This window comes from Dipodomys spectabilis, unplaced genomic scaffold, assembly GCF_019054845.1.
Source record: "Dipodomys spectabilis isolate Male_0828 unplaced genomic scaffold, ASM1905484v1 ptg000422l, whole genome shotgun sequence".
In the NCBI taxonomy this organism is placed as follows: Eukaryota; Metazoa; Chordata; class Mammalia; order Rodentia; family Heteromyidae; genus Dipodomys; species Dipodomys spectabilis.
Genome location: NW_024871099.1, coordinates 5,713,829 through 5,737,389, shown reverse-complemented (window position 1 = coordinate 5,737,389; position 23,561 = coordinate 5,713,829). Strand labels below are relative to the sequence as shown.

Sequence of the window (23,561 nt, the reverse complement as noted above, 5' to 3'; positions counted from 1 at the left end):
AAAAAAAAAGAAATTACATTAAATAGCAGGTAACTCTATATTATATTGTTGAATTATATGAATCAAAAAGGTATTACATAATTCCATATTTAGGTTAATATTATATGATAAAATACAATATCATTTTTGTTGTGCATCTTGGTGTGTTAAATTACTTGAATTGATTCCAAGTAATACAAAATTAAGCATTACTTTCCATTAACATTTGCACAGAATGTAAAATGATTATATCATTATGACTGATATCATAAGATATTAATAGTGTCTTACTTCTGCCAGTCATGATTACATGTCTTAGAACCCTTTCCATATTGGTTTGCAGACACCTGCCTCGTGGCTATGATGGCTTTGCAAGGACTTTTTTGTTGTTGTTGGTAGTGGTCATGGGGCTTGAATTCTGGGCCTGGGCACTGTCTCTCAGCTCTTCAGCTCAAGGCTAGTGCTCTACCACATGAGCCACAGAGCCACTTCCGGTTTTCTGGTGATCTATTGGAGATAAGAGTTTCACGGCTTTTCCTGCACAGGCTGGCTTTGAACCGCAATCCTCAGATCTCAGCCTCCTTAGTAGCTAGGACTGCTACAAACACTTCTTAATGACTGACACTTTGGTTTATCTACCTAGGAACTTGGGGTGGGCATCACAGACATTGGGACTGCCTCCAGTTCTGGAGGGTCATTGCTAAGTCCTGCACTCCCCTCTCCCAGAGCTGACACACATGGCTTTAGTATGTGCCCCTGGAGCAAATTGCTGAGTAACTTACCCAGGCCTACAGTTCATCTAAGCAGTGCCGGAGAGTCCTGAGAAATGGCTGTTTATTGCCAGTCTGGTGGGCTCAGTACCCCTTACTCCTAGCCTCCATTTGGGCTCCCCAAGTCAAACTTCTAATTTCTGTGTGTGTGTGTGTGTGTGTGTGTGTGTGCGTGTGTGTGTGTGTGCATGCGCACGTGTGTGCGGCCACCTGGGCTTGAACTCAGAGCCTGGCACTGTCTAGAAACTTATTTGCATAAGATTAGAGCTCTACCATTTCGGTCACAGCTCCACTTCAGGTTTTTTTTGTAATCAATTGTAGATAAGAGTCTCACTCAGCTGGGCACTGGTGGCTCACACCTGTAATCCTATCTACTCAGGAGGACTATGACAGACCAAAAGAGAAAGAAAGAAAGAAAGAAAGAAAGAAAGAAAGAAAGAAAGAAAGAAAGAAAGAAAGAAAGAAAGAAAGAAAGAAAGAAAGAAAGAAAGAAAGAAAGAAAGAAAGACAGAAAGAAAGACAGAAAGAAAGAAGAAGAAAGAAAGACAGAAAGAAAGAAAGAAAGAAAGAAAGAAAGAAAGAAAGAAAGAAAGAAAGAAAGAAAGAAAGAAAGAAAGAAAGAAAGAAAGAAGTCTCATGAACTTTGCTGCCTGGGCTGGCTTCAAACTGTAATTCTCAGATCTCAGCCTCCTGAATAACTGTGAGTTCAGCCCTTAACCACCAGTGCTCTGCTCTGATTTTAAACATAGCAAGTACAATGCATTTCCTGACATTTGATGTTTGTTCCCTAGTCCCCTCGTGTAAAGAAAATCCATATTTGCATGTTGGAACATGTATCACTTTCCCTAAGTTTTCACCTTCCTGAGGGTCCCAATGTGCTTATACACAAACACCAAAGCCTTTTCCAACCCACCTCTCTGGGGCTTTCTGGGTTACCAGAGGCACAGACACAGACATAGAAAGACAGCACAAAATAAAAGCACTGCTTGGGCCAGCTTACGCCCGCCTCTGTTAGAAGTCAGGCTGGTGGTGATGGAGTGATGGGGAGGTTGATGAGAATGTTCTGCTTCTTTTCTCATTTTCTTTTTTTTTTTTGGTCAGTTGCGGGGTTTGAACGTTGGGCCTGGGCACTGTCTCTCATCTCTTCAGCTCAAGGCTAGTGCTCTACCACTTGAGCCACAGCACCACTTCTGGTTTTCTGGGTGGTTTATTGGAAATAAGAATCTCACGGCCTTTCCTGCCCGTGCTGGCTTTGAACCATTATCCTCAGATCTCAGCCTCCTGAGTAGCTAGGATTACAGGCATGAGCCACTGGCACCCAGCCTATCTTTGCTCAGGCAGCCTTCTTCAATCTAAATATTTAACTGATGATGTGTGCTCTTCTTTTCTTTGTACTTCAATTAAAAACTATGTCAAGCATGACACATTTAGGTAAAAGCACCAAACATACATACTCAAAAGAAAAGTCTGTTTCTAGGGGCAACAATGTACACACATAAACCTCACAGACAACAGTTCCAGTTCTCATGAGACTTAAATAACATGTAATATCTGCCTCTCCTGCCCAACAGAGACAGAATGTGTGTATGTGGGACTTCCAGAAAGTTTACCTCCTTGTCACATTTTTATAATAAGATTATAGCACATGGAATTAATATTTTAAAACTCATCACAGTTCATGGTGTATAGTAGATGTTACAGAAAGTGCCACAAGGGAAGTAATAAAAGTGAAATGTTTTCCAGGGTACAAATGATATCCTTCAAGCCAGGTATGGTGGTGCATACCTGTAATCCCAGCACTCTGGAAGTGAACCTTAGTGTTTTGTATGCATGAATATGCTTGTATAGAAATACTTTTTGTGTGTATGTGTTTCTACAGAAATATTAGTCATGCTTTTTCTAAACTGCTTTTATTGAAGTGTGATAATGACAATCTGAAGTCTCAAGACAAAAAGATAGGGAGATAGAGAGCCTGCTAGGCTGGGGGGGGGGGGGGCAGCAACACCGGAAACCTCAGCCTGCAGGGATCCCCCGCTTGGGGGAGGGGAGCCTTTGGTCTCTCCCCAGCTTCTTCCTTCCCCCTGGCCTGAGGGTGGGCGGGGAGGGGCAGTTCCTCTTTCCTTCCCAAGCTCTGGGGAGGCCCCAGCTCCCAAGGGGTTGACAAGCAGGAGCACCAGTGAGGGGGAGGAGCTGAACCCCCAGGTCTCCCAAGGACCCTTTCCCCCAGGAAACATGAACAGGAAAGACAGCAAGAGGTAAGAGAGACACCCCCCTGCCCTGTGCTACCGTCACTGGAGAAGACTAGCAGCAAGCAACCCCTTGGGAAAGTTGTGGAGGGGGGGATACTAAGGAGGGGCTAGTATGTCTGGATCCCTCACATTGGGTTAAAGGATCAAAGAGGATGCTTCTAGAATCCAGAGCTAGCCAGGACTGCTGCACTGTACCTGGCCCTCAAATTCCTGTTTGAGCTGCCCTGGGTCGCCTTCTTTGTCCTTCTGCTCTCCATCCCAGCTCCCACAGCGGGGTGTCTCTGTTCTCCCCGGGGTCTACCTGCTCTCAAATCATAGTTACTGCCCACCCTCTCACCCTGAACTGGAAACTCTTAGGCTTCTGCAGGACCCAGGAGACAAGGAGTGACGTAGGCTAGGCATTTTTTTTTTTCCCTGCCTCTTAAAACACTCCCAGCTGCTCCAGACACCACAGGGGGCTGCCCACCAGTCCACAGGTAAGGGCCAGGCGGCTGCCAATGCCAGCAGGTGCTGCAATGAACTCCTGTCTCCTGCACATGCTTGCCCTCCAGTCCCTATATAGGACAGAGGGTGCTGGGTTCCCAGCCTGGGTAGCTCCTTCAGCCTTCCCCCACCTCCACCCCCAGCATGATTCTGATAAGTAGAAAGGGTCCCCCGGGTCACTTCCCAGAGGATTGAACAGTTCGTGGAACACTAGCGGCCTCATTTCCTGTCTGTGTGATCTTAGGTAAGTTCCTCCGTTGCTCTGCCTGTCTTTTTCTTGTATTACTAGAGTAGTCATACTGTACATTTTTAGTGAAACGGTCTAAATCAGCAATTAGCAAATTTGAGTGCATGTCAAAAAAATAAAAAACAAAAAACCTGAAGCCAGGCACTGGTGGTTCATACCTGTAATCTTAACTACTCAAAGAGGCTGAGATCTAAGGATCACAGTTTGAAGCCAGCCTGGGCAGGAAAGTCCAGGAGACTCTTATCTCCAACTAACCAGCAAAAAGCCAGAAATGGTTTAAGTGGTAGTCAACCTAGAGAAAAAAAAAAAAGTTCAGGGACAGTGTCTAAACCCTGATTATAAGCCCTAGTACCAACACACGCACACACACACACCTGAATCTTGCTAGACTCACCCTTGATGTTTCAGATTCTGTAGGTCTAGGAGGTAGGGCCTGTGAATACATATTTATATCAAATTCCTTGGCAATACCATTGGTGCCAATTGTGGACTATGCTTGAGAATCACTGACCCATTTAATGATCAGTTCCTGGCCTACTACCTAGTCAGCACTCAGAAAATGCCTGCTCAATGATATTCAATACACGTATATTGAACCAAGATGTGCCAGGCAACATGGTGCCTTTGCTATGAGGGCTCCCTCTTTGTCAGTTCAACACACACACACACACACACACACACACACAAAACTGCAGACCTGACTTCTAGTTTTCCCCATCCCTTTTTACTTTGTGCAACTTGAACTAACCTTTTCCACTTCTGGGTCACTTATCAGCCTGAGCCAATCAAGGAGCCAGGAATTGCTTGGTTAGAACCTCCAAGGAGCCAGGAATTGCTTGATTATAATGAACAAATTTCTAGGGAAGGTTCAAAGACGATCCTCATTTTTCATATGAGACAAATGAGGACTGGAGAAAGTGAGTGACTCACAAAAAAAGTCACAGAGCCAGCAGAAATGTCTCAAACCCAGTTTTGTCTGACGATGGATCTCAGTTTCTCCTCCCTCCCTCCTTCCTTCCACTACCCCTGTCTCTCCATTACTCCTCTTTCCCCATCTGGACCTGGAGCCGAGGGAGGCACAGGGCAGAGAGAAAGTTTATTTTTAAATTTTCCTTGAAGTGGCCCCAGGGACTCCGCCTAGCTCTGAGGAGCCCTAGAGAGGCCACTGTACATTAGTACTTCCTCTCTGGGCTTCAACTGGAAGGACCCAAACAAAAGGCTGCAACCCTGGGATCTGCAAAGCATCTACCTGGGGAAGGGGTATGTGATCTTACAGGGACTAAGTGTGCATATAGGGGAAAGATTTGCTTCCAAGGGCCAAACAGCCTGAGTTTTTTTTTAAGATGTCTGGTCTGAGGTGAAGAAACAAACTAACTAAAAAAGGTGAACTAGAAAGCCAAGCGCCGGTGGCTCATGCCTGTAATCCTAGCAACTCAGGAAGCTGAGATCTGAGGATCACAGTTCAAAGCCAGCCCGGGCAGGAAAGTCTGTGACACTCTTATCTTCAATAAACCACTAGAAAACCGGAAGTGGCGCTGTGGCTCAAGTGGTAGAGCACTCATCTTGGGCTGAAGAGCGCAGGGACAGTGCCCAAGCCCAGAGTTCAAGCCCCACAACTGACAAAAAAAAAAAGGTGAACTAGAGAGTAAAGGGGAGTCCAGAGTCTGAGGGACTGACCTTCTGGGTCATTCCTCTGGGAATGATCTTAGGGGATCTCCTTCCTTGATTTCCTGGGGTATCCAGACCAAAATCTCAGCAGGGCTATGCCAAAAGGAAGTCTCTCATAAGGCCTCAGGACTGTATTATCAAGAGAAATATGAAAGCAATTCCTGCAGGAAGTTCTTGAGAGTCCTTAGTAGTTCTGGGGTCTTCCATGATCCCCTGGGAGATCTGGACTACTCCTGGGGGGTTTCTTTCATGGGTCTCTAGTAGTACAGGAGGAACCTGAGGCTGTTACTTGTAGGAAATTTCTCTCATAGTCTTTTGAGGAATTGGGGTTAAAAGATATCCTGAGGGTCTGCCCAAAGAAAGGCACATCCATAATTCCTTGTGTGGGGGGTTGTAATGCCCACAGGAAGTCTCATCAGGAATGCTCGGGGAAGACAGGAGGGCAGGGGCGGCTTCGACCAGCCCGACGCCACAAGACCTGCCCCAGTCCCCGAGAAATCAGCAAGGTCATGGCTTCCATGACTCTGGGCGTGCTGAGTGAGAACAGCTGCAGTGAAGATGAGCTGCTGGAGAAATGCATCCAGTCCTTCGGTGAGTGTCCCCAGGCCTGGCTAGTCTCCCCACCCATGCATTCCCCTTGCTCCGCCAATGGCTGCATAAAATGGACGTGTGATGACTCTTAATCTTTTTGGGTAAGACAAACACCTGTACTTGTTTGCTCCTGAAGTGAGTGGGGTAGGAAGCTGTGTTCAACAAGAAGAAGAAGGTGTGCTTGCCCAAGCTTGCCACAGAGAAGGAGACTAAGGCACAAAAGAGGTTATATTGTTTGCTCAAGTGCACGCAGGGCATCACTGGCAGAGCCGGCATTAGACTCAGATAGTCCCTTCAGCCCTGGAAGTCAATCCATTGCCCAGAGGCCATTCTGATGGAAATTTCCTCCTCAACCCCAGACTCAACTGGCAACCTCCGACGTGGGGACCACATTCTCAATATGGTGCTGGCCATGCACAACTGGGTACTACCTTCTGTTGAGTTTGCTGGTCGTCTGTTGACTTCATATCCTCCCCAGGATCATAAGCTGAGGGTAGAGGGTGGAGGGCAGACATGTGAGCACCTGGGAGATAGGAACAGGAGGTGAGGGCAGGAGGCTGGGATGTTTGAGAAAAAGCCTTGACCAGAACTCAGATACCAGAAGGCCACAGAAGACACACAGCAGCAGAGGCAGCTGCAGATCTGCTACCTGGTCAGGTAGGTCTGGGCCAAGCCCCTCAATCCTATAACCCAAGACGCCTATCCAAAAAAATAAAAATAAAAATACTTCTCAGAGATTCCCAAATCCCATTCCCCCACAGACCCACCCAAGACTCAAAATCTAAGACTTCTCTGGCTTAGTTCCTAAGGCCCTCCTATCTCTGCTCTTTAGAATCACACTTCTTTGAGATCCCCCCCCCCCCAACTAGATCCCATAGACTGTCTCCCAACTGAATCAAAAGACTTCTAGCTCTGACCCACCCCCCCCCCCAAGCTCCCACCTCCCACAAACTCCTAGGACTGCTTCATTCTGTTCCCCTCAAAAATCTCACCCCAGTCTGCTTCTTGAGCCCCACCCCCACCCTGCCGAACCATCCTACTTCCAAGAGATGCCCCATGTCCATCTTCCATAGATTTCCCCCATCTGGTGTTGAGACAACCCTCAAACTTGGGGCTGGATGTGGCGGGGCACACATGTAATCTCAGCTACTTGGAAGGCAGAGTTAGAAGGATCACAATCCAAGACCCAAGGCAAAGGGGCAAGACGGTATCTGAAAAACAAACTAAGGAAGAAAAGGGTTAGGAGTGTAGCTTGGCTAGCTCAAAACCCTGAGTTCAATCCACAGTACAGAGAGAGAGACAGAGATAGAGATAGGAAGAACCTCAGTTTACCCTAGAGATTGTTCCATCCTGGCACACTTCCAAATCCTGACTCCCAAAGATCTCTCTCTCTCTCCCTTCCTCTCTCTTCCCTCCCCCCTCCCTCTCTCTGTTGCACACACACACACACACTCACAGAGAAACCTATAACCCAGTACCTACAGAATCTTCAGCTGAAGACCCCTGTAGTGATCTCCCCCCACCACACCCCAGCCTCACCCTGATCTAAACCACTGTCAGGTACTGGCTGAACAAGCATCCAGAAGCTTTGCACCAGGAGCCCCAGTTAGAAGAAGTCATAGGTCGCTTCTGGGCCAAGGTGGCCCAGGAGGGGACCTCTGCCCAAAGGAACCTGGGAGACGCCACCCACCTGTGAGTCGGCCTCATGCCCTTTTCCGTGTCCCCCATCCTGCCATCTCCATACCCCCTGACCCTCAACTCAGCCATTTCAATATCCTACTCTTCTTCGTCCCCAGCCTGAGCCCTGGCGGCCCTGGCCCCCCTCCTCTCATGAGCAGCCCAGGCCTGGGAAAAAAACGCAAAGTATCCTTGCTTTTTGACCACCTGGAGACAGAGGAGCTGGCTCAACATCTCACATATTTAGAGTTCCGGTCCTTCCAGGCTATCACGGTGAGAATCCCTCTCCACGCTCCTCCTCAAACAGGGTAGAGATGTGGGATGCTGCATGGGCAGCTGAGATTGCAAACTCTTAAACTGTTAAACTTGGCAGCCAGAGGCTCCAGGAAAATGAGAGCACAGAGTCCCTGGGTTCAGATCCCATCCGCTCCTTCTTACCTGGGTAACTAGTATCTCAACATCTCTGGGACTCATTAATAAACTAGAGGTCATAATACTCATTAATAAACTAGAGCTCATAATACTTCATCAAATGGCTAGAGGAATGAAAGGTCTCATTTTAAAATGCTTAGTATGGGCTGGGAATGTGCCTCAAGTGGTAGAGTGCTAGCCTTGAGCAAAAGCAGCTCAGGGACAGTGTCCAGGCCCTGAATTCAAGACCCAGGACTAGCAAAAAAAAAAAAAAAAAAAAAAACCAAAGACTTAGAAACTGGTGACTCGGGCTGGGAAGGTGGCTCAGTGGTAGAGTGCTTGCCTTGCATGCATGAGGCCCTGGATTCGATTCCTCAGCACCACATAAGCAGGGGAAAAAAAGCCGGAAGTGGTGCTGTGGCTCAAGTGGTAGAGTGCTAGCCTTGAGCTGAAGAGCTGAGGGACAGCGCCCAGGCCCAGAGTTCAGGCCCCACAACCGGACCAAAAACAAAAACAAAAACTGGTGACTCACAACTGTAATTCTAGCTACTCCAGAGGCTGGGATCTGAAGGATCCCAGTTCAAAGCCATCCTGAGCAGTAAAGTCTGTAAGACTCTGATCTCCAATGAACCACCAAAAAGCTCAGGGACAGTGCCCAGGCCCTGAGTTCAAGCCCCAGGACCAGCACATACAAAAATAAAAATAAACTGCTCAGAATTGAACGTGGCTTCATTCAAACATTTCTCCTCAGACAGAAGAGGACCATGATAGTGTCAGGGTCTTCTTAAGACACCAGAGGTTATGACTTCTAGGGGGATGAGCATCTGAGGGACCCCCTAACTCTCACCTCTCCTCCAGCCGCAGGACCTGCGGGGCTACGTTTTACAGGGCTCTGTGCGAGACTGCCCGGCTCTGGAAGGTTCTGTAGGTCTGAGTAACAGCGTGTCCCGCTGGGTGCAGGTCATGGTACTGAGCCGTCCGGGGCCTGCACAGCGTGCACAGGTGCTGGAAAAGTTCATTCTCGTAGCTCAGGTAAGGCCTGCCTTACTTTTCGGGGTGTTTGCCCTGCGGGCACGTGTGAGGTGCAGTTTACCTGACCTTCCCCATGTTCTAGCCCACAGAAGCTCCCTGGCCCTGGGCGCCAATAGACCATTTCCTCCCTGCCCCCACAGTGACGTCATACATCTTCTGGCTCCGCCCCCTCATAACCCTACTCCCGAGCCACTCTCGCCCTGGCCACGCCCCATTGAGTCACGTCCCTTCCTTCCTCCCCCTCCCTTCTGGGAAAAGGGAAGCCCTGGGTCCTAGTGGCCACGCCCCCTTTCGTACTTCCACGCAGGCCACGCCTTCCATCACTTCCTTCCTCTTACTGGGCCCCTCAGACCTGGGGGTTCTGGCTTCCGCCAGGGTCTGAGTTTACTCTGAGCATCTTCTCTTCTGTCCTGAGGCCTCCCCCTCATCTCTCCAGCAACATCTGCCCTTCAAGTTTGGAAAGAGGAAGGCTGAGGGACTGGCTGGTTCACTCCTATTTGTCTTTCTAACTTCTCCATATCACTCTGGCTTCATTTGCCTCTTGGGGTTCCCAGCTCCTCTCCGTGGCTCATCCCTTCTTCCTTGCTGTCCTCCTCGTCCTCCTTTTTGTGCTGGTCCTGGAGTTTGAACTTAGAGCCCGGGTTCTGTCTCTGAGCTTTGTCTTTTGGCTCAAGGCTGGAGCTCTACTACCTCAGCCACAGCTCCACTTCCAGCATTTTTTTTGCTGGTTAATTAGAGATTTTTAAAAATCCCATGGGCTATACTACCCATGCTGGCTTTAAACCGTGATCCTCAGATCTCAGCCTCCTAAGTAGCTAGGATTACAGGAGTGAGCAACTGGCAACTGGCTAGGTCCATGCCTTCTCAACACACTCCACATCCGTTTGGCTCTCAGAGAAGTTTGACACACACACACATCCCTCACTCACATCTGTCTGAATCCTCCACACTTGTCTAGTCTCAGTGTCCCCCGGCCTCCCCCTCCCATATATGCCTGTCTTCCACACTTCTAGTCCATCACCTGCCCAGCATTCCCACGTCCTCCTACCTGTCCCATGGCACACACCCACACAATGCTGTCATTTTAAGCCTCCACCCTGCCTAGCCTGTGATGCCCATCATCTCTGACATCTCTGCTCTTCCTAGAGGCTCCGCCACCTGCAGAATTTCAACACACTGATGGCGGTCACTGGAGGCCTATGTCATAGTGCCATCTCCCGACTCAAGGACTCCCACACCCACCTGAGCCCTGACAGCACCAAGGTGAATCCCCATCATCCTACCTAAAGTTCCAAGTGAGCCAGGCACCAGTGGCTCACGCCTGTAATCCTAGCTCAAACTAAGGATCAAGGTTTGAAGCCAGCCTGGGCAGACATCTGAGATTCTTACCACAGAAACTAATGTGTGTACTGCACCTACTCACAGTGAGTGGCTGGTCCTGCACAACTCGAGGATACCAATTAACAATCAAAAGGCCATTAGTGGGCTGGGAAGGTGGCTCAGTGGTAGAGTGCTTGCCTCGTATGCATGAAGCCCTGGGTTCAATCCCTCAGCACCACATAAGCAGAAAAAGCTGGAAGTGGCACTGTGGCTCAAGTGGTAGAGCGCTAGCCTTGAGCTGAAGAGCTGAGGGACAGCGCCCATGCCCAGAGTTCAAGCCTCACAACTGAAAAAAAAAAAAGCCATTAATAATTTGTCTTTGGGAGGGTAAGGAGGTACACAGAAATGGAGGGACAAATAGTGAACAAATGCAGCAGTGGTACTCACTAGACACTATTTGAGAACTGCAGCAGTGGTACTCACTAGACACTATTTGAGAACTGAACTATACAACTTGTGGGTGGGGACAGGAGTGAAAACTGGGGGGGGGGGGGGGGAGAGAGAGAGAATGACACTGTCCAAAAAGAAATGTTCTGTGGGCTGGGAAGGTGACTCAGTGGTAGAATGCTTGCCTTGCATGCATGAGACCCTGGGTTCAATTCCTCAATACCACATAAGCAGAAAAAAGCCAAAAATGGCACTGTGGCTCAAGTGGTAGAGTGCTAGCCTTGAGCTGAAGAGCTGAGGGACAGCGCCCAGGCCCAGAGCTCAGCCCCCACGACTGACGAAAGAAAGAAAGAAAGAGAGAGAGAGAGAGAGAAAGAAAGAAAGAAAGAGAAAGAAAGAAAGGGAGGGAGGGAGAAAGAAAGAGAGAAAGAAAGAAAGAAAGGTACTGTTTACCTGACTTTTGTAACTGTAACCCCTGTGTACACCAACAATTTTTAGAAGTTTTTAAAGCCATTAGAGGAGGTAAAGTTGTACAGCACCAGCCTTGAGGGGGAAAAGCCAAAGTGAGAATGTGAAGCTCTGAATTTAAGCCCCAGTATGGGAAAAACATAATCATAATTATGAATATAAAGTTCCAAATAGTCATTGGCCCTGAACTACCACATTAAACCTCCTAACCATCATCCATGAGAGGGGAGAATGGGGACTTTCTGGGATGGAGACTTAAGAGGAAAATAAATTCTAGGGAGATGCTCAGGTCAATGTGTGGATCTAGAAGGGTTTGAGGGGGTGTCCCAAATGCCACAGGTCCCTCCCTGGGGGTTCTGGAGTCCACAGACAAGGTGGCTAGGCTACTCTGCTTGGAGAACTATCCATAGCCCATAGCGTGCCCCTTGCACACAGGCCCTGCTGGAACTGACTGAGCTCCTGGCCTCCCACAACAACTATGCATGTTACCGCCGCACCTGGGCTGGCTGCACGGGCTTCCGGCTGCCTGTTCTGGGTGTGCATCTGAAGGACCTGGTGTCTCTGCACGAGGCCCAGCCTGACAGGTTGCCAGATGGCCGCCTGCACCTGCCCAAGCTGAACAGCCTCTACCTGAGACTGCAGGATCTGGCTGCCCTCCAGAGACAGCACCCCCCCTGCAGTGCCAATGAGGACCTGCTGCACCTACTCACGGTGAGTGGCTGGCCCTGCACAACCCAGGCACACCAAGACTTAGGGTCCCGGTGTGCAGGATCACAACAGATAGCATTGGAACTCATGAGCTTTTTGAAGCTAGAGCTTTTGAGGAGCTAGCCAGCTGTGCAGACTTTAGCAAGTCACTTCACCCTCAGTTCTCATGTCTGTCATGTGACAAATACTATAACAGGACCCACTTCAGGGAATGGTTGAAAAAAAAACATAATATGATTCATATGAAGTAGTTAAAAAAATAATCTGGGGCCTAGGTACATGGCTCAAGGATAAATGATAGTAGATGGAAGGATAGAAGATAGATGAATGGATGGATAGATATATAAATCGAAGACAGGTGGATGAATAGATAGAAGATGGATAGATGGATAAGCGAGGTGCTGGTGGCTCACCCCTGTAATCCTAGCTACCCAGGAAGCTGAGATCTGATGATCATGGTTCAAAGCCAACCTGAGCAGGAAAGTCTGTGGGACTTGTATCTCCAATTAACCACCAGAAAACCAATGTGGTGCTGTGGTTCAAAGTGACAGAGCAGGATCCTTGCGCAAAAGAGCTCAGAGATAATGTCCAGACCCTGAGTTCAAGCCCCATGACTAACAAAAAAGAAAAAAAAAAGATGGGTGGATGGATAGATAGATAGATAGATAGATAGATAGATGACATGGATAGATGCTCAGATAGAAGATAGATTCTGGAACCCAGTGAAATCTATATAAATGAGACCAGTGTCCATCTGACTCAAGTGCCCACTGCTTTGAGATATGCCAACAAGTTCAAATATCCAAGTTTTGATGTATCTGAAACTTAAAAACCTAACACCTCTTTACTGATCATTTGCTGAGTGCCAGGCATTGTGTCAAACCCTCTCATTGCACCTTACTACCCTAGGAGGTGGGCACTGTCTGTGTGCCCATTCTGCCAATTGGGACAGTCGGAAAGGCTAGAGATGTGGCTTACCCACTTCCCCTACAGGACTGAAAGTAGAATTTGAATTCTGGCCCTGTGTGTTAATATGTTAGCCTCTATGCCAAGTCCTGAAGGTTAGGGATAGGATTCATGCTATTCATCGCCTGGAGATTTTTAGATTAGACTTTTTTTAGTTTTTTTTTGTTTTGTTTTGTTTTGTTTTTGTCAGTCATGGGGCTTCAACTCTGGGTCTGGGCGCTGTCCCTGAGCTCTTCAACTCAAGGCTCGTGCTCTACCACTTGAGCCACAACACCATTTCTGGTTTTCTGGTGGTTAATTGGAGATGTCTCATGAACTTTCCTGCCCAGTCTGGCTTTGAACCTTGATCCTCAGATCTCAGTCTCCTGAGTAGCTAGGATGACAGGTGTGAGCCACCAATGCCCAGCTAGATTGGACGTTTTGAGGACCGTGTAGTGTGAGATTATAAAGTTGAATTTTCAGGCTGTAAAAGCAGGCCCAGTAAAAAAATGGCGAGTGTGGGAGTCATTCTAACTTAGGAATTTTTTGTTTGTACACAATTTTTGGTTTGTGCAAGAGGGTGGGGTTTTATTGTAACATCTCCATTCATGCATACTCGTGTGCCTCCATCACCCTCACCCCCTCTAGTACTGTCCCCCAGCCCACTCCTTCCTCTCAAGACAATTTCAACAAGTTCATTGTTTGCAGCCGGGCACTGGTGGCTCACATCTGTAATCCTAGCAAGGCGATGGGAAGTGAGGTCCAGGCAGGGACAGAGGATGTAAGTAGCAGGATGGGGACAGACAAGGAGGGACCATAATGCTCTGCCCACCCCCACTGCCAGCTTTCCCTGGATCTCTTCTACACAGAGGAAGAAATCTATGAGCTTTCTTATGCCCGGGAGCCCCGCTGTCCCAAGAGCCTGGTGAGACCCAACTCCTGGAGGGAATGTCTTGATTGCTTACCCCTGCTAGGTTTACACTCACCTAACTGTGTTCCCTTTGTCCCCTTTCAGTCCCTGTCCCCTTTCAAAGCACCTCTGGTGGTGGAATGGGCTCCTGGTGTAAAGCCCAAGCCGGACCAGATCACCTTGGGTCGTCATGTGGAGCAGTTGGTTGAGGTGAGAGAAGGGTGGGTCCTAGGGCCTGGTAAAAAGGTGCCAGGAAAGAACACATGTCTCCACCTAAGCTGACAAGAGGGGACCCAAGATCCTGGGGCTAGACTTGGACACCTTGGCCTTCCCCTACCCTCTATGTGCCTCGGAAGTCTGTGTTCAAGAATTTCGACCCTGAAGGGCAAGGCACCATCTCTCAAGAGGACTTTGAGCGCCTCTCAGGCAACTTCCCCTTCGCCTGCCACGGGCTTCACCCTCCTCCCCGCCAGGGGTAAGTGCTCCTGACTCCTCAGGGCGCCTCCCCCCACCTCCAGAAATGGGGCTGAGCCTTGTGGTCTCTGGGAGGGAGGGCTGGTTGCACTGAGTCCTGTCTTTGTCCCCAGGAGTGGCTCCTTCAGCCGAAAGGAGTTGACAGAGTATCTGCTGCACGCTAGTGCTATCTGCTCCAAGCTGGGCCTGGCCTTCCTGCACACCTTCCATGAGGTCACCTTCCGCAAGCCAGCCTTCTGTTACAGCTGCAGTGGCATAGTAAGGCCTCTGCCCCATTACCTCCCTGGGTCCAAGTGCTCTGTTAACTCAGAAGTTTTCCTAATTCAGTCAGGCACTGGTGCTCATGCCTATAATCCCAACTACTTAGGGAGGCTAGATCCTTGGATCTCAGTTTAAAGCCAGCTAGGGCCAGAAAGTCCGTGAGACTCTTCTTTCCAATGAACTGCCAAAAAAGCCTGAAGTAGAGTTATGATTCAAGTTGCGGAACACTAGTCTTAAGCAAAATGAACCAAGGGGCTGCGCCCAGGCCCCTGAGTTCGAACCCCTATACCAGTACACACACACACACACACACACACACACACACATACACACCTCTCAAATTCTTGAGAATTTTCAAAACTTTGTGGCTTCCACCCATGTGGCCTGAGTAACCAATTCTCCTTTCTCTCCCCAGCTCTGGGGTGTCACCAAACAAGGCTACCGCTGTCAGGGTAAGTAAGTGGGTGCCCATGAGTGGGAAGGACCTGAAAACTGGAAGAATAAGGCCATTAACTGCTCCCTCCTTGCTCCCTAGACTGTGGTCTGTGTTGTCACAGACACTGCAGGGACCAAGTGAAGGTGGAATGTAAGAAGAGGCCAGGGGTCAAGGGTGACATGGGTACCCAGGAAGCCCCCATTCCAGCCCTACCAATTCCTCATGCCAGTTGTGGTAAGACCCGAGTGGAGCAGCCCTAGGAAGGCCTGGTGGTTGGGATCCATCCCATCATATCTCTTCCCTTCATCACCCTCCACCCAGGCTCCCAGGAAAGTCTGGACCCTAATGCTAGATGCCACCATCGCCATGCTTGGACACAGACCGAGTCTTCACAGTCTTCCTGGGAGTCAGAGATGGTGAGGAAGAGTCCCCTCCCCCTCCACCCCCCCCCCCCCCAGCTCTGATACATACAAAAGACATAGGCCATTTGCCTGGAGAGAAATCAGATTTCAGGGGCACATAAGAAAGTCCTTGATTGCTTGGGTGGGAGGTTGCAGGCACTGGCAAGGAAATAAAAGTTTCAATAGGGGCTGGGAAGGTGGCTCAGTGGTAGAGTGCTTGCCTCGCATGCATGAGGCCCTGGGTTCAATTCCTCAGCACCACATATGCACAAAAAGCCGGAAGTGGTGCTGTGGCTCAAGTGGTAGAGCGCTAGCCTTTTGCTGAAGAGCTGAGGGACAGTGCCCAGGCCCAGAGTTCAAGCCCTATAATGAAAAAAAAAAAGTAAAAGTTTCAATATATCCCGGGCTCCTGTGGCTCATGCCTATAATCCTAGGTACTGAGGAGGCTGAGATCTGAGGATTGCAGTTCAAAGCCAACCCAGGCAGAAAAGTCTCCGTGACTCTCTTATCTCCAATTAGCCACTCAAAAACCAGAAGTGGCACTGTGGCTTAAAGAGATAGAGCGCTAGCCTTGCGCAAAAGAGCTCAGGGGCAGCACCCAAACCCTGAGTTCAATTCCCAGGACTGGCACTAAAAAAGTAAAAAGTAAGACCAAATAATATCTTAAAGCCACAACAAATATCAGTGGAGTAAATGCCACTCTTCAAAGGCAGAGACTGTCTGGTTGGTTTAAATTCAGCCACTTAGCTATAGTCTAGACAAAGCCCAGTCCCTGGTAGTGAACTGTCAGTTGCCTAGATGTCTTCCACTCCCCTAATTCTGTCTTCCTCCTTCCAGGTCCCCTTACCAGCAAGAGTTCCATCATCCATGCCATCTTCCAAGCTAGATTCCTAGACATCATCCGGGGATTTTCTTACCACTGCTCCCCTCCCCTCCCACAAAGGCACTGCCTCAGCCCACCCACACAGCCTTTGATAAAGCATCCATCATTCCTCACCCAAAGTTCTTTCCTTCTTTCCTGTCTCACTGATTTTCCCTGCACAGAATCTGTGCAGTTCTGTATTCAAAGCACTCAAACTTAGCTATCTCTCTAATGTCCACTTCACAGATATGGAGACTGAGGCTTGGTGCATTCAAGCTGCCAGTCCAGGGCCTGGGAGGCAAAACTCAATCCCTTGCCCTCTAAAATTGGAGCTCTGGACTCTTGTTCCACGCAGACAATTGGAATATGTTGGGAGGGACCGGGATGAAGGTGTGCAGTTGAACATAGGAGAGATCTGGGAAGAAGGTCACAGCTCTTCCTGCTCAGAGGCACCTGCAACTCCTCTCAGGGTCAAAGCTGGTCTTCACAGTAGCCCAGAAAGCCCTGTGAAATCTGCTCCACCCCCCACCTCTCTGACCTCATCTCTCATTTTTCCCATCCAGCAGTAGTTAAACTGACCTTGCTGTTCTTCAGATAAGCTCCAAATTGCCTACCTCAGGACCATTGCACTGGCTGTTACCTCTTCCTGGAGCACTCTTCCCAGAGCCCTACATGGCTCCCTCTCTGGGACTTTGCTCAAGTGATCACCCCTTGATAAGGACCTCTCTGACCTCAGGAGATGCGGCCCTTGCCCCAGTTCTGGCCTTCCAGATTCATGTTTCCCTATAGCACTTTTGTCCTCTGACAAACTATACTTTTCACTTATTTATCATGTTAAATGTGTGTCCCTCCTTTCTGGAAATGTCAGTTCCAGGATGGGGTGGGGCTTGTATTGGTGGTGTCTTCCACTTACACTGCTGGGTCCCTGGGGCTCAAAACAAGTCTGGCACAATGTGGGCACCAGAGAAGTGTTCATGCCCACTGGAAGGGAAGGGGGTATTGCCACAGATCAAAGGGCTTGTGGGTCACAGTGAGGCATAGTCCCTCTGCCCCTCCTCAAACATCTGGCCCCCACAGAGACAGGACCTACAGTTGTCAAAAAATTAAATTTATTTTCCAGAGAGCATGGTTCTTGGTGTTGAATGATATGTGGGGTATGGCACATTTTGGAGGAGACCTCCAGGACAGGGACTCTGGATGACAGGTACCAACTGTCAAACTGACTCCCCAAAGATTACCAATGCATCCCCATTCCCCCAACCCCTTTTACTTCTTTTTCTTCTTCTTGTGACCCCAGCGCTGGTGGCCCGACTTCCACCCTCCTCCATCTTCCCTTCGCTTCTGCCAGATGGGCATGGGAGCCTCCAGTTCATTTGGGCGGCCTCCCCGGTCTGGCACGTTACCCATAAGCACCTGAGAGTAGAACAGAGTTGAGTTTTAGAGCATGAAGGAAAGAATTCTTTTTTTTTTTTTTTGGTCGGTCTTGGGGCTTGAATTCTGGGTTTGGGTGCTGTCCCTACGCTCTTCAGCTCAAGGTTAGTGCTCTACCGTTTTGAGCCACAGTGCCACTTCCAGTTTTCTAGTGGTTTTTATTGGAGATAAGAGTTTCACAGGACTTTCCTGCCCTGGCTGGCTTTGAACCGAGATCCTCAGATCTCAGCCTCCTGAGTAGCTAGGATTAAAGACATGAGCCACTGGTGCCTGGCTTGAAGGAAAGAATTCTTAGGACAGTGAGAACAGCAAACAAAGGGAACAACATGAGGCGGAAGAAAGAAGGGCAGATGGCCAGGCTCCAGTGGCTCACGCCTGTAATCCTAGCTACTCAGGAGGCTGAGATCTGAGGATCGTGGTTCAAAGCCAGCCCAGGCAGGAAAGTCTGTGAAACTCTTATCTTCAATAAACCACCAGAAAACCGGAAGTGGTGCTGTGGCTCAAGTGGTGGAGCGCTAGACTTGAGCTGAAGAGCTGAAGGACAGCGCCCAGGCCCAGAGATCAAGCCCCACAAAAAAGAAGAAGAAGAAGAAGAAGAAGAAGAAGAAGAAGAAGGGCAGATGGTGGCTACTTAAAGAGGTATGAGGGACTAGGAATGTGGCTTAGTGGGTAGAGTGCCTAGCATGCATGAAGTCCTGGGTTCGATTCCTCAGTTGCACATAAACACAAAAAGCTGGAAGTGGTGCTGTTGCTCAAAGTGATAGAGCACTAGCCTTGAGCAAAAGAACTCAGAACAGTACCCAGGCCCTGAGTTCAAGCCCCACAACTGACACACACATAAAAATGAATATAATAGAGAAAATGAGGTGGTAAAAAACAAACTGGAGAGGTGGACAATAGATGAGTAAACAGGTAGACTTTGTTTTAAAGCACTAGGGAGCCATTGAAGGGTTTTGAGCTAGGGAAGTCTATGTTAGATTTTGTCTTTTAATTCAAAAGACCCTTCTGTGTGGAGTAGGTTATAAATGATGGGTCCAGAGGTGGAGAGTCTGGGAAGCAGAGGACAGAGAGATGACAGCATGGTCCAGGAGAAAGGCTGAAAGGCCATCTTGAAGGCCAAGGACACCAGGACCCTTTCCCCCCCCCCATCCCACCGCTGTGCCCACCTTGTTGATGGCACAGCTGGTCCCTCGGCGGGCAGCCACGCTGGTGGCTGGGATCAGACGAGAAAGGTCAGCTCGGGCAGCCAGAACATGTGCAACGGAGACATCTGATTCTGGGGTCAGAAGTTCTCGAAGTGGGATCAGCACTGCCTTCATGGCTTCTCCTTGGGTCTGGAGTGAGGGGAGGGTCACACAAAGAAGGTGCCCAAGAACCCTGCTCAGGTAGGAACCGTCATCTTGGGACTATCTCTTCCCAACTTAGGACTTCTACTTTGGATGTGGTCTTCCCCCCGCCCCCCCCCTCCCCCTGCAAAAGAGCATATGCTAGAAGCTTGGTCCTAAATACCACTTGGTCCTTATCACCACTGTGATAAGAAGTAATAAAACAGGCAGGTGGCTCACACCTGTAATCCAAACTACTTAAGTGGCTGAGATCTGAGGATTGCAGTTCAAAGCCAGTCTGGGCAGGAAACTCTGTGAGACTCATCTCCAATTAATCACCAGAAAACTAGAAGGTGTGCTGTGCCTCAAAGTGGTAGAACATTAGCCTTGAGCACAAGAGCTCAGATAGCATCCAGGTCCTAAGTTCAAGCCCCACAGCCAACATCAACAACAACAACAACAACAAAGGATGGTGGAACCTTTAGAGGTAGTCTAGATCATGGGGTACTCTCCCTGGAGGGGATTAATTCAAGCCTATTGGGAATAGGTAAAGTCTCACAGGATTAAATTGGTCACCAAGAGCACTGGTGTTATAAAGAAAGCCACCACACCTGTAATCATAGTACTTGGGAGGTTGAGATTTGAGGATCCCTGTTTGAAGCCAGTTCAGGCAAGAAAGCCCATGAGACTCTTACCTCCAATTAAAGTCCAAAAGAACCAGAAGTAGAGCTGTGGCTCAAGTGGCAGACTACTAACCTTGAGCAAAAAAAAGCTCAGGAATAGTATCTAAGCCATGAGTTCAAGCCCCAGGACCCACAAAGAGAAAGAGAGAGAGAGAGAAAAAGAGAGAGAGAGACAGAGACAAAGACAGAGAGATGGGGGGAGCATCACCCTGTGTCATCTTCCACATGTACACATTTGTTACTTGTACTGCTACTCTGTGATGACATCCACCACGTTATAACACAGCACATGGTCCTTGTTAGATCTGCATGCCCACATTTGGTCTTTTCAGCCTCCCCAAATCATAAATCAAAATAACCCCTTTTCCTTATAACATACCCTGTCTCAAGTATTTTCTCATGGCATCACAAATACAACAGAGCCTCACAGGGGTATGTTCAGGAAGACAGTCCCAAGTCAGAGCTGGAAATTCTAGAATGCTCTAGAGACCCTGAGATTCTAGAAGCCCCAATCCTAACCAGATTCCAAAATGGTCTGGGACATAGAACCTCCAAAGAGGTAATATTTCTGGCTCTTCTCCCTCCTTTCAGCAGCTGTGACCCCCTACACACACACAGTTGGGCCTTGATACTCCTGCCAGGGTCCTTTGCCCACACCTCTGCTCGATCGCTCCAATGGAATGCAGCTGTCGTGAGGTCCAGGCGCTTGAGAAGGAGGCAGCGGCGGCAGCCATATTGCTCTGTCAGGCTTTGGGACAGGGACTCCAGTGCTTCCTGGGAGAAAAGGTCTGTCATGCCAGGGGTCCCTATCCCTCCCTCTTATCTGTGAGTGAGGATATTGTTCTTGGATAGAAATATACACTCTTACCCACTGTGGTGAATCCAGTGGGTGGCTAAGGAGGGGCTGCATGGACCCTGGGGGCATGGAAGGCAGGAGCTCTGAGATCTAATGGGAGAAGACAAGCTAACTGAGGCAGAAATAGGATGGATGGATTACTCCATGGACCTGTTTCCCTTTATCCTAAGGACCCAAGCCACAAAAGCAAGAATGGTAGAAAACAGCTCTAAAAGGCATCCCTGGGACTTGAGTGCTGGTGGCTCATGTATGTAATCCTAATTACTGAGATCTGAGGATCACGATTTGAAATCAACCTGGGCAGGAAAGTCCTTGAGATTCCTACCCCCAATTAACCAGCAAAAAGCCAGAAGTAGAGGTGTGGCTCAAGTGGTAGAGCACTAGCTTGAGTGAAAAAGCTAAGGGACAGTGTCCAGGCCCTGCATTCAAACTTCTGTACAGGCACAAGCAAATAAACAAAAAAGGATCTTCTGTCCAGGCAAGGTGGGGCTGCCCAAGTGGGGAGGGGACTCTAGCTCTCTACCTTGGCATGTATCTCTCGAAGTAGCTGGCTGGCAGGGGTTCTTGGCATGGGTTTAGGCATTCCCAGAGCTTGGAGGGTGAGCAACAGTTCCTGGACCACACCAGTGCCCTCTGTCCCTTCCCTAAGGGGTGGCACACAGCTGAGATCCTGCGAGGATTGCAGACACAAAAGACGAGCAGCCTGGAGCTCAGAGCAAAGAAAACCTAAAAATAGGAAAACGGATCCTCTATAGACATTATTTAAAAAAAAAAAAAAAAGGGCAGCTACCCCCACCCATCACTTCTTTGCCTACATAGAACTTGGGGGCAGCCTCCAGAATAAGTCTAGCCCACTTGAGACCCAGAATTTTTCCTCCTCGGAATTCCACTCCCGCCCACTTAGGAACCACCTGCCAGGACTCCCCCAACCTCAATCCGCGGGACTCATCAAAAGTCTAACCCCGCCCACTCCAGAACCATAACCCCGCCCCAAACCATCCACCACGCCCCTTTCGTGGCGTCAACAGAAAGGGACCGCCCTCGTTATTCTGAGCCCGCCCACTCCATATGCCTTAGCCACGCCCACTTCCGCTTGCCAGGACCACCCCGGAGGCTCACGCAGCAGGCGCAGGCCCGCGCCGGGCTCCCGCAGCGCGAGCGCGCGCCCTTCGCCGCAGAGCGCGCGGTCGGGGCAGTGCAACGCCCGCAGCAGGCCAGCCAACTGTCGCAGGAACTCGTCCTCCGCGGCCGGTCCTGCAAGGAGGCGGGAGATGTCAGGACGCGGGTTCCGCGGTTTGGACCGCGCGGCGCCTCCTCCCCCGCCCCCCCAGCCCTCCGGTTCCAGCCTCACGCACCGTCGCGGGCGCTCAGCACCTCGGCGCCTTCCTCACGCTGCTCCAGGGCGCCCAGAGTCGCCAGCTCGGCCGCCAGCCGCGCGCACAGCGCCCTGAAGTCTGAACACCAGGCGCCCCGAGACACCGTCTCCGGTAGAACCTCATATCTGCGGCGGGGCGTGGGTCAATGCGAGTCTCTGTCCACGTCCCGAGGTGAACCCGCCCTTCCCGCACACCCCAGCCAAGCCGCACCGTCCCTTACCCTAAAGCTAGCAGGTCCCGGGCCACCGCCTCCCCCTCCATGGAACTGTGGCCTCTGGCCGCCGCGCGCCCCCTTCAGGCGGTGGGGCGGGCTCCGCCCTGGCAGCGCCGCGCATTTGTAAACAGTCCTAACCAATCAGATCTTCGCGCGAAGGATCTCCGGCACTCTGGTTGGGGTAGGGGCAGGTAGAACCCGCCCTAAACTCCGCCCACTCAGCTCACCTGGTAACCTGTCAGGGGGCTGTAAATTTGAGAGCTTGCATTCAGGATCCTGGGTGTCCAGAAAGCCAGTGCGACACAAAAACAACTTCACTTTCCTTTTCCTCAGCCTCCTTCAGTTCTCCTCTGTTCTTAATGCACACCAGACCAAATATTCATCCACGTTCATCTCCAAACCAGAAATTTACTTCCTCCTTTTCCACCTTACTTTGGGAATTGTCTATGTAGCCTAGGATGACCTACAAATTGCAATTTAGAGTCTGTTAAGGGGGTGGGGGTGGGGGGATGAGACTGAGATTTGAACTCAAGGCCTTACCACTAAGCCATACTTCCAGCGCTGGTTACTTTAAGATAGAGTCTTGATTTTTGCCCAGGCCAGGCCTGGATGGCAATCCACCTGCTTTGGACTTTGTGTCCTAAGTGGAGTGACAGATGTGTGCTACCATGCCCAGCTTCTTTCATTGAGATGAGTCTCGACTTTTCTGAGTTAACCTGGAACTGAGATTTTCCCTCCCATGAGATTTTAGCCTCCTATGTTATTGGGATGACAGGCACACTGTCAACCAGCTATGGGCTGAGAATGAGTCTTTGTGTATGGAACCACGATCTTCCTGTGCTCAGCCTTTCAAGTGCTAGGATTACAGATATGAGTCACTGGCGCCTGGCTGTTAAGCACTTTTTATATAACTAGTTAACCTTCACAAACAATGTTAAGAGTATGTATTATTAAGGCCAGGTATGGTGATATATGTCTGTAATACCAGCTATTAGGGAAGCAGAAGTTGGAAGATTACAGTTGAGTCTGGTTCTGGAGAAAGCACAGGACCCTATCTGAAAAAGAAACAAAAGGACTGGAGTGTGCAAAAATAAAGACTTGGAGTAGTTCAATCTCCAGCTTGAATATGCTGAACAGACATACATAGTTTAATATGTACTCAATAAGTAACAATGGATATATATTACACATTGAGTGTGTGCTTCTGGGGTAAATACTGTCCCCACTTTAAAAGTGGATACATAGTGTATTAGGGTTTAAGCAAACTTCATGCTTTTAAATCCCTGAGCCTGTTTCTGTTATTGCTATCTGTTGATTTTGTTAATTTTTTTTTAATC

At 49.4% G+C, this 23,561-nt stretch overlaps 2 protein-coding genes across 3 annotated transcripts; one reads left to right on the top strand and one right to left on the bottom strand.

The window, feature by feature from the left end:
* The first annotated feature begins 2,892 nt into the window (after window positions 1–2,892).
* On the top strand, window positions 2,893–17,329 carry Rasgrp4 (RAS guanyl releasing protein 4). Its single transcript, XM_042668183.1, has 17 exons — window positions 2,893–3,004; window positions 5,803–5,987; window positions 6,347–6,452; window positions 6,582–6,644; window positions 7,548–7,679; window positions 7,784–7,937; window positions 8,934–9,107; window positions 10,254–10,370; window positions 11,778–12,053; window positions 13,840–13,920; window positions 14,011–14,115; window positions 14,262–14,380; window positions 14,493–14,637; window positions 15,056–15,092; window positions 15,176–15,310; window positions 15,398–15,492; window positions 16,315–17,329. Exons 1-17 carry the CDS (start codon window positions 2,982–2,984, stop codon window positions 16,369–16,371), a joined length of 2,004 nt encoding a protein of 667 aa, XP_042524117.1. The 5' UTR covers window positions 2,893–2,981; the 3' UTR covers window positions 16,372–17,329.
* Window positions 17,330–17,431: 102 nt separating this feature from the next.
* Window positions 17,432–22,302, bottom strand: Fam98c (family with sequence similarity 98 member C). Of its 2 annotated transcripts, XM_042668180.1 has the most exons (8): window positions 22,231–22,302; window positions 21,990–22,135; window positions 21,754–21,888; window positions 21,158–21,360; window positions 20,647–20,724; window positions 20,436–20,552; window positions 18,937–19,104; window positions 17,432–17,752 (listed from the first exon to the last, which is right to left on the bottom strand). In XM_042668180.1, the coding sequence occupies exons 1-8, from the start codon at window positions 22,269–22,271 to the stop codon at window positions 17,606–17,608; spliced, it is 1,035 nt and encodes a 344-aa protein (XP_042524114.1). In that variant the 5' UTR covers window positions 22,272–22,302; the 3' UTR covers window positions 17,432–17,605. The 2 variants fall into 2 exon arrangements, with proteins under 2 accessions (XP_042524114.1, XP_042524115.1); XM_042668181.1 differs by lacking the exon at window positions 20,647–20,724.
* Window positions 22,303–23,561: the final 1,259 nt, after the last annotated feature.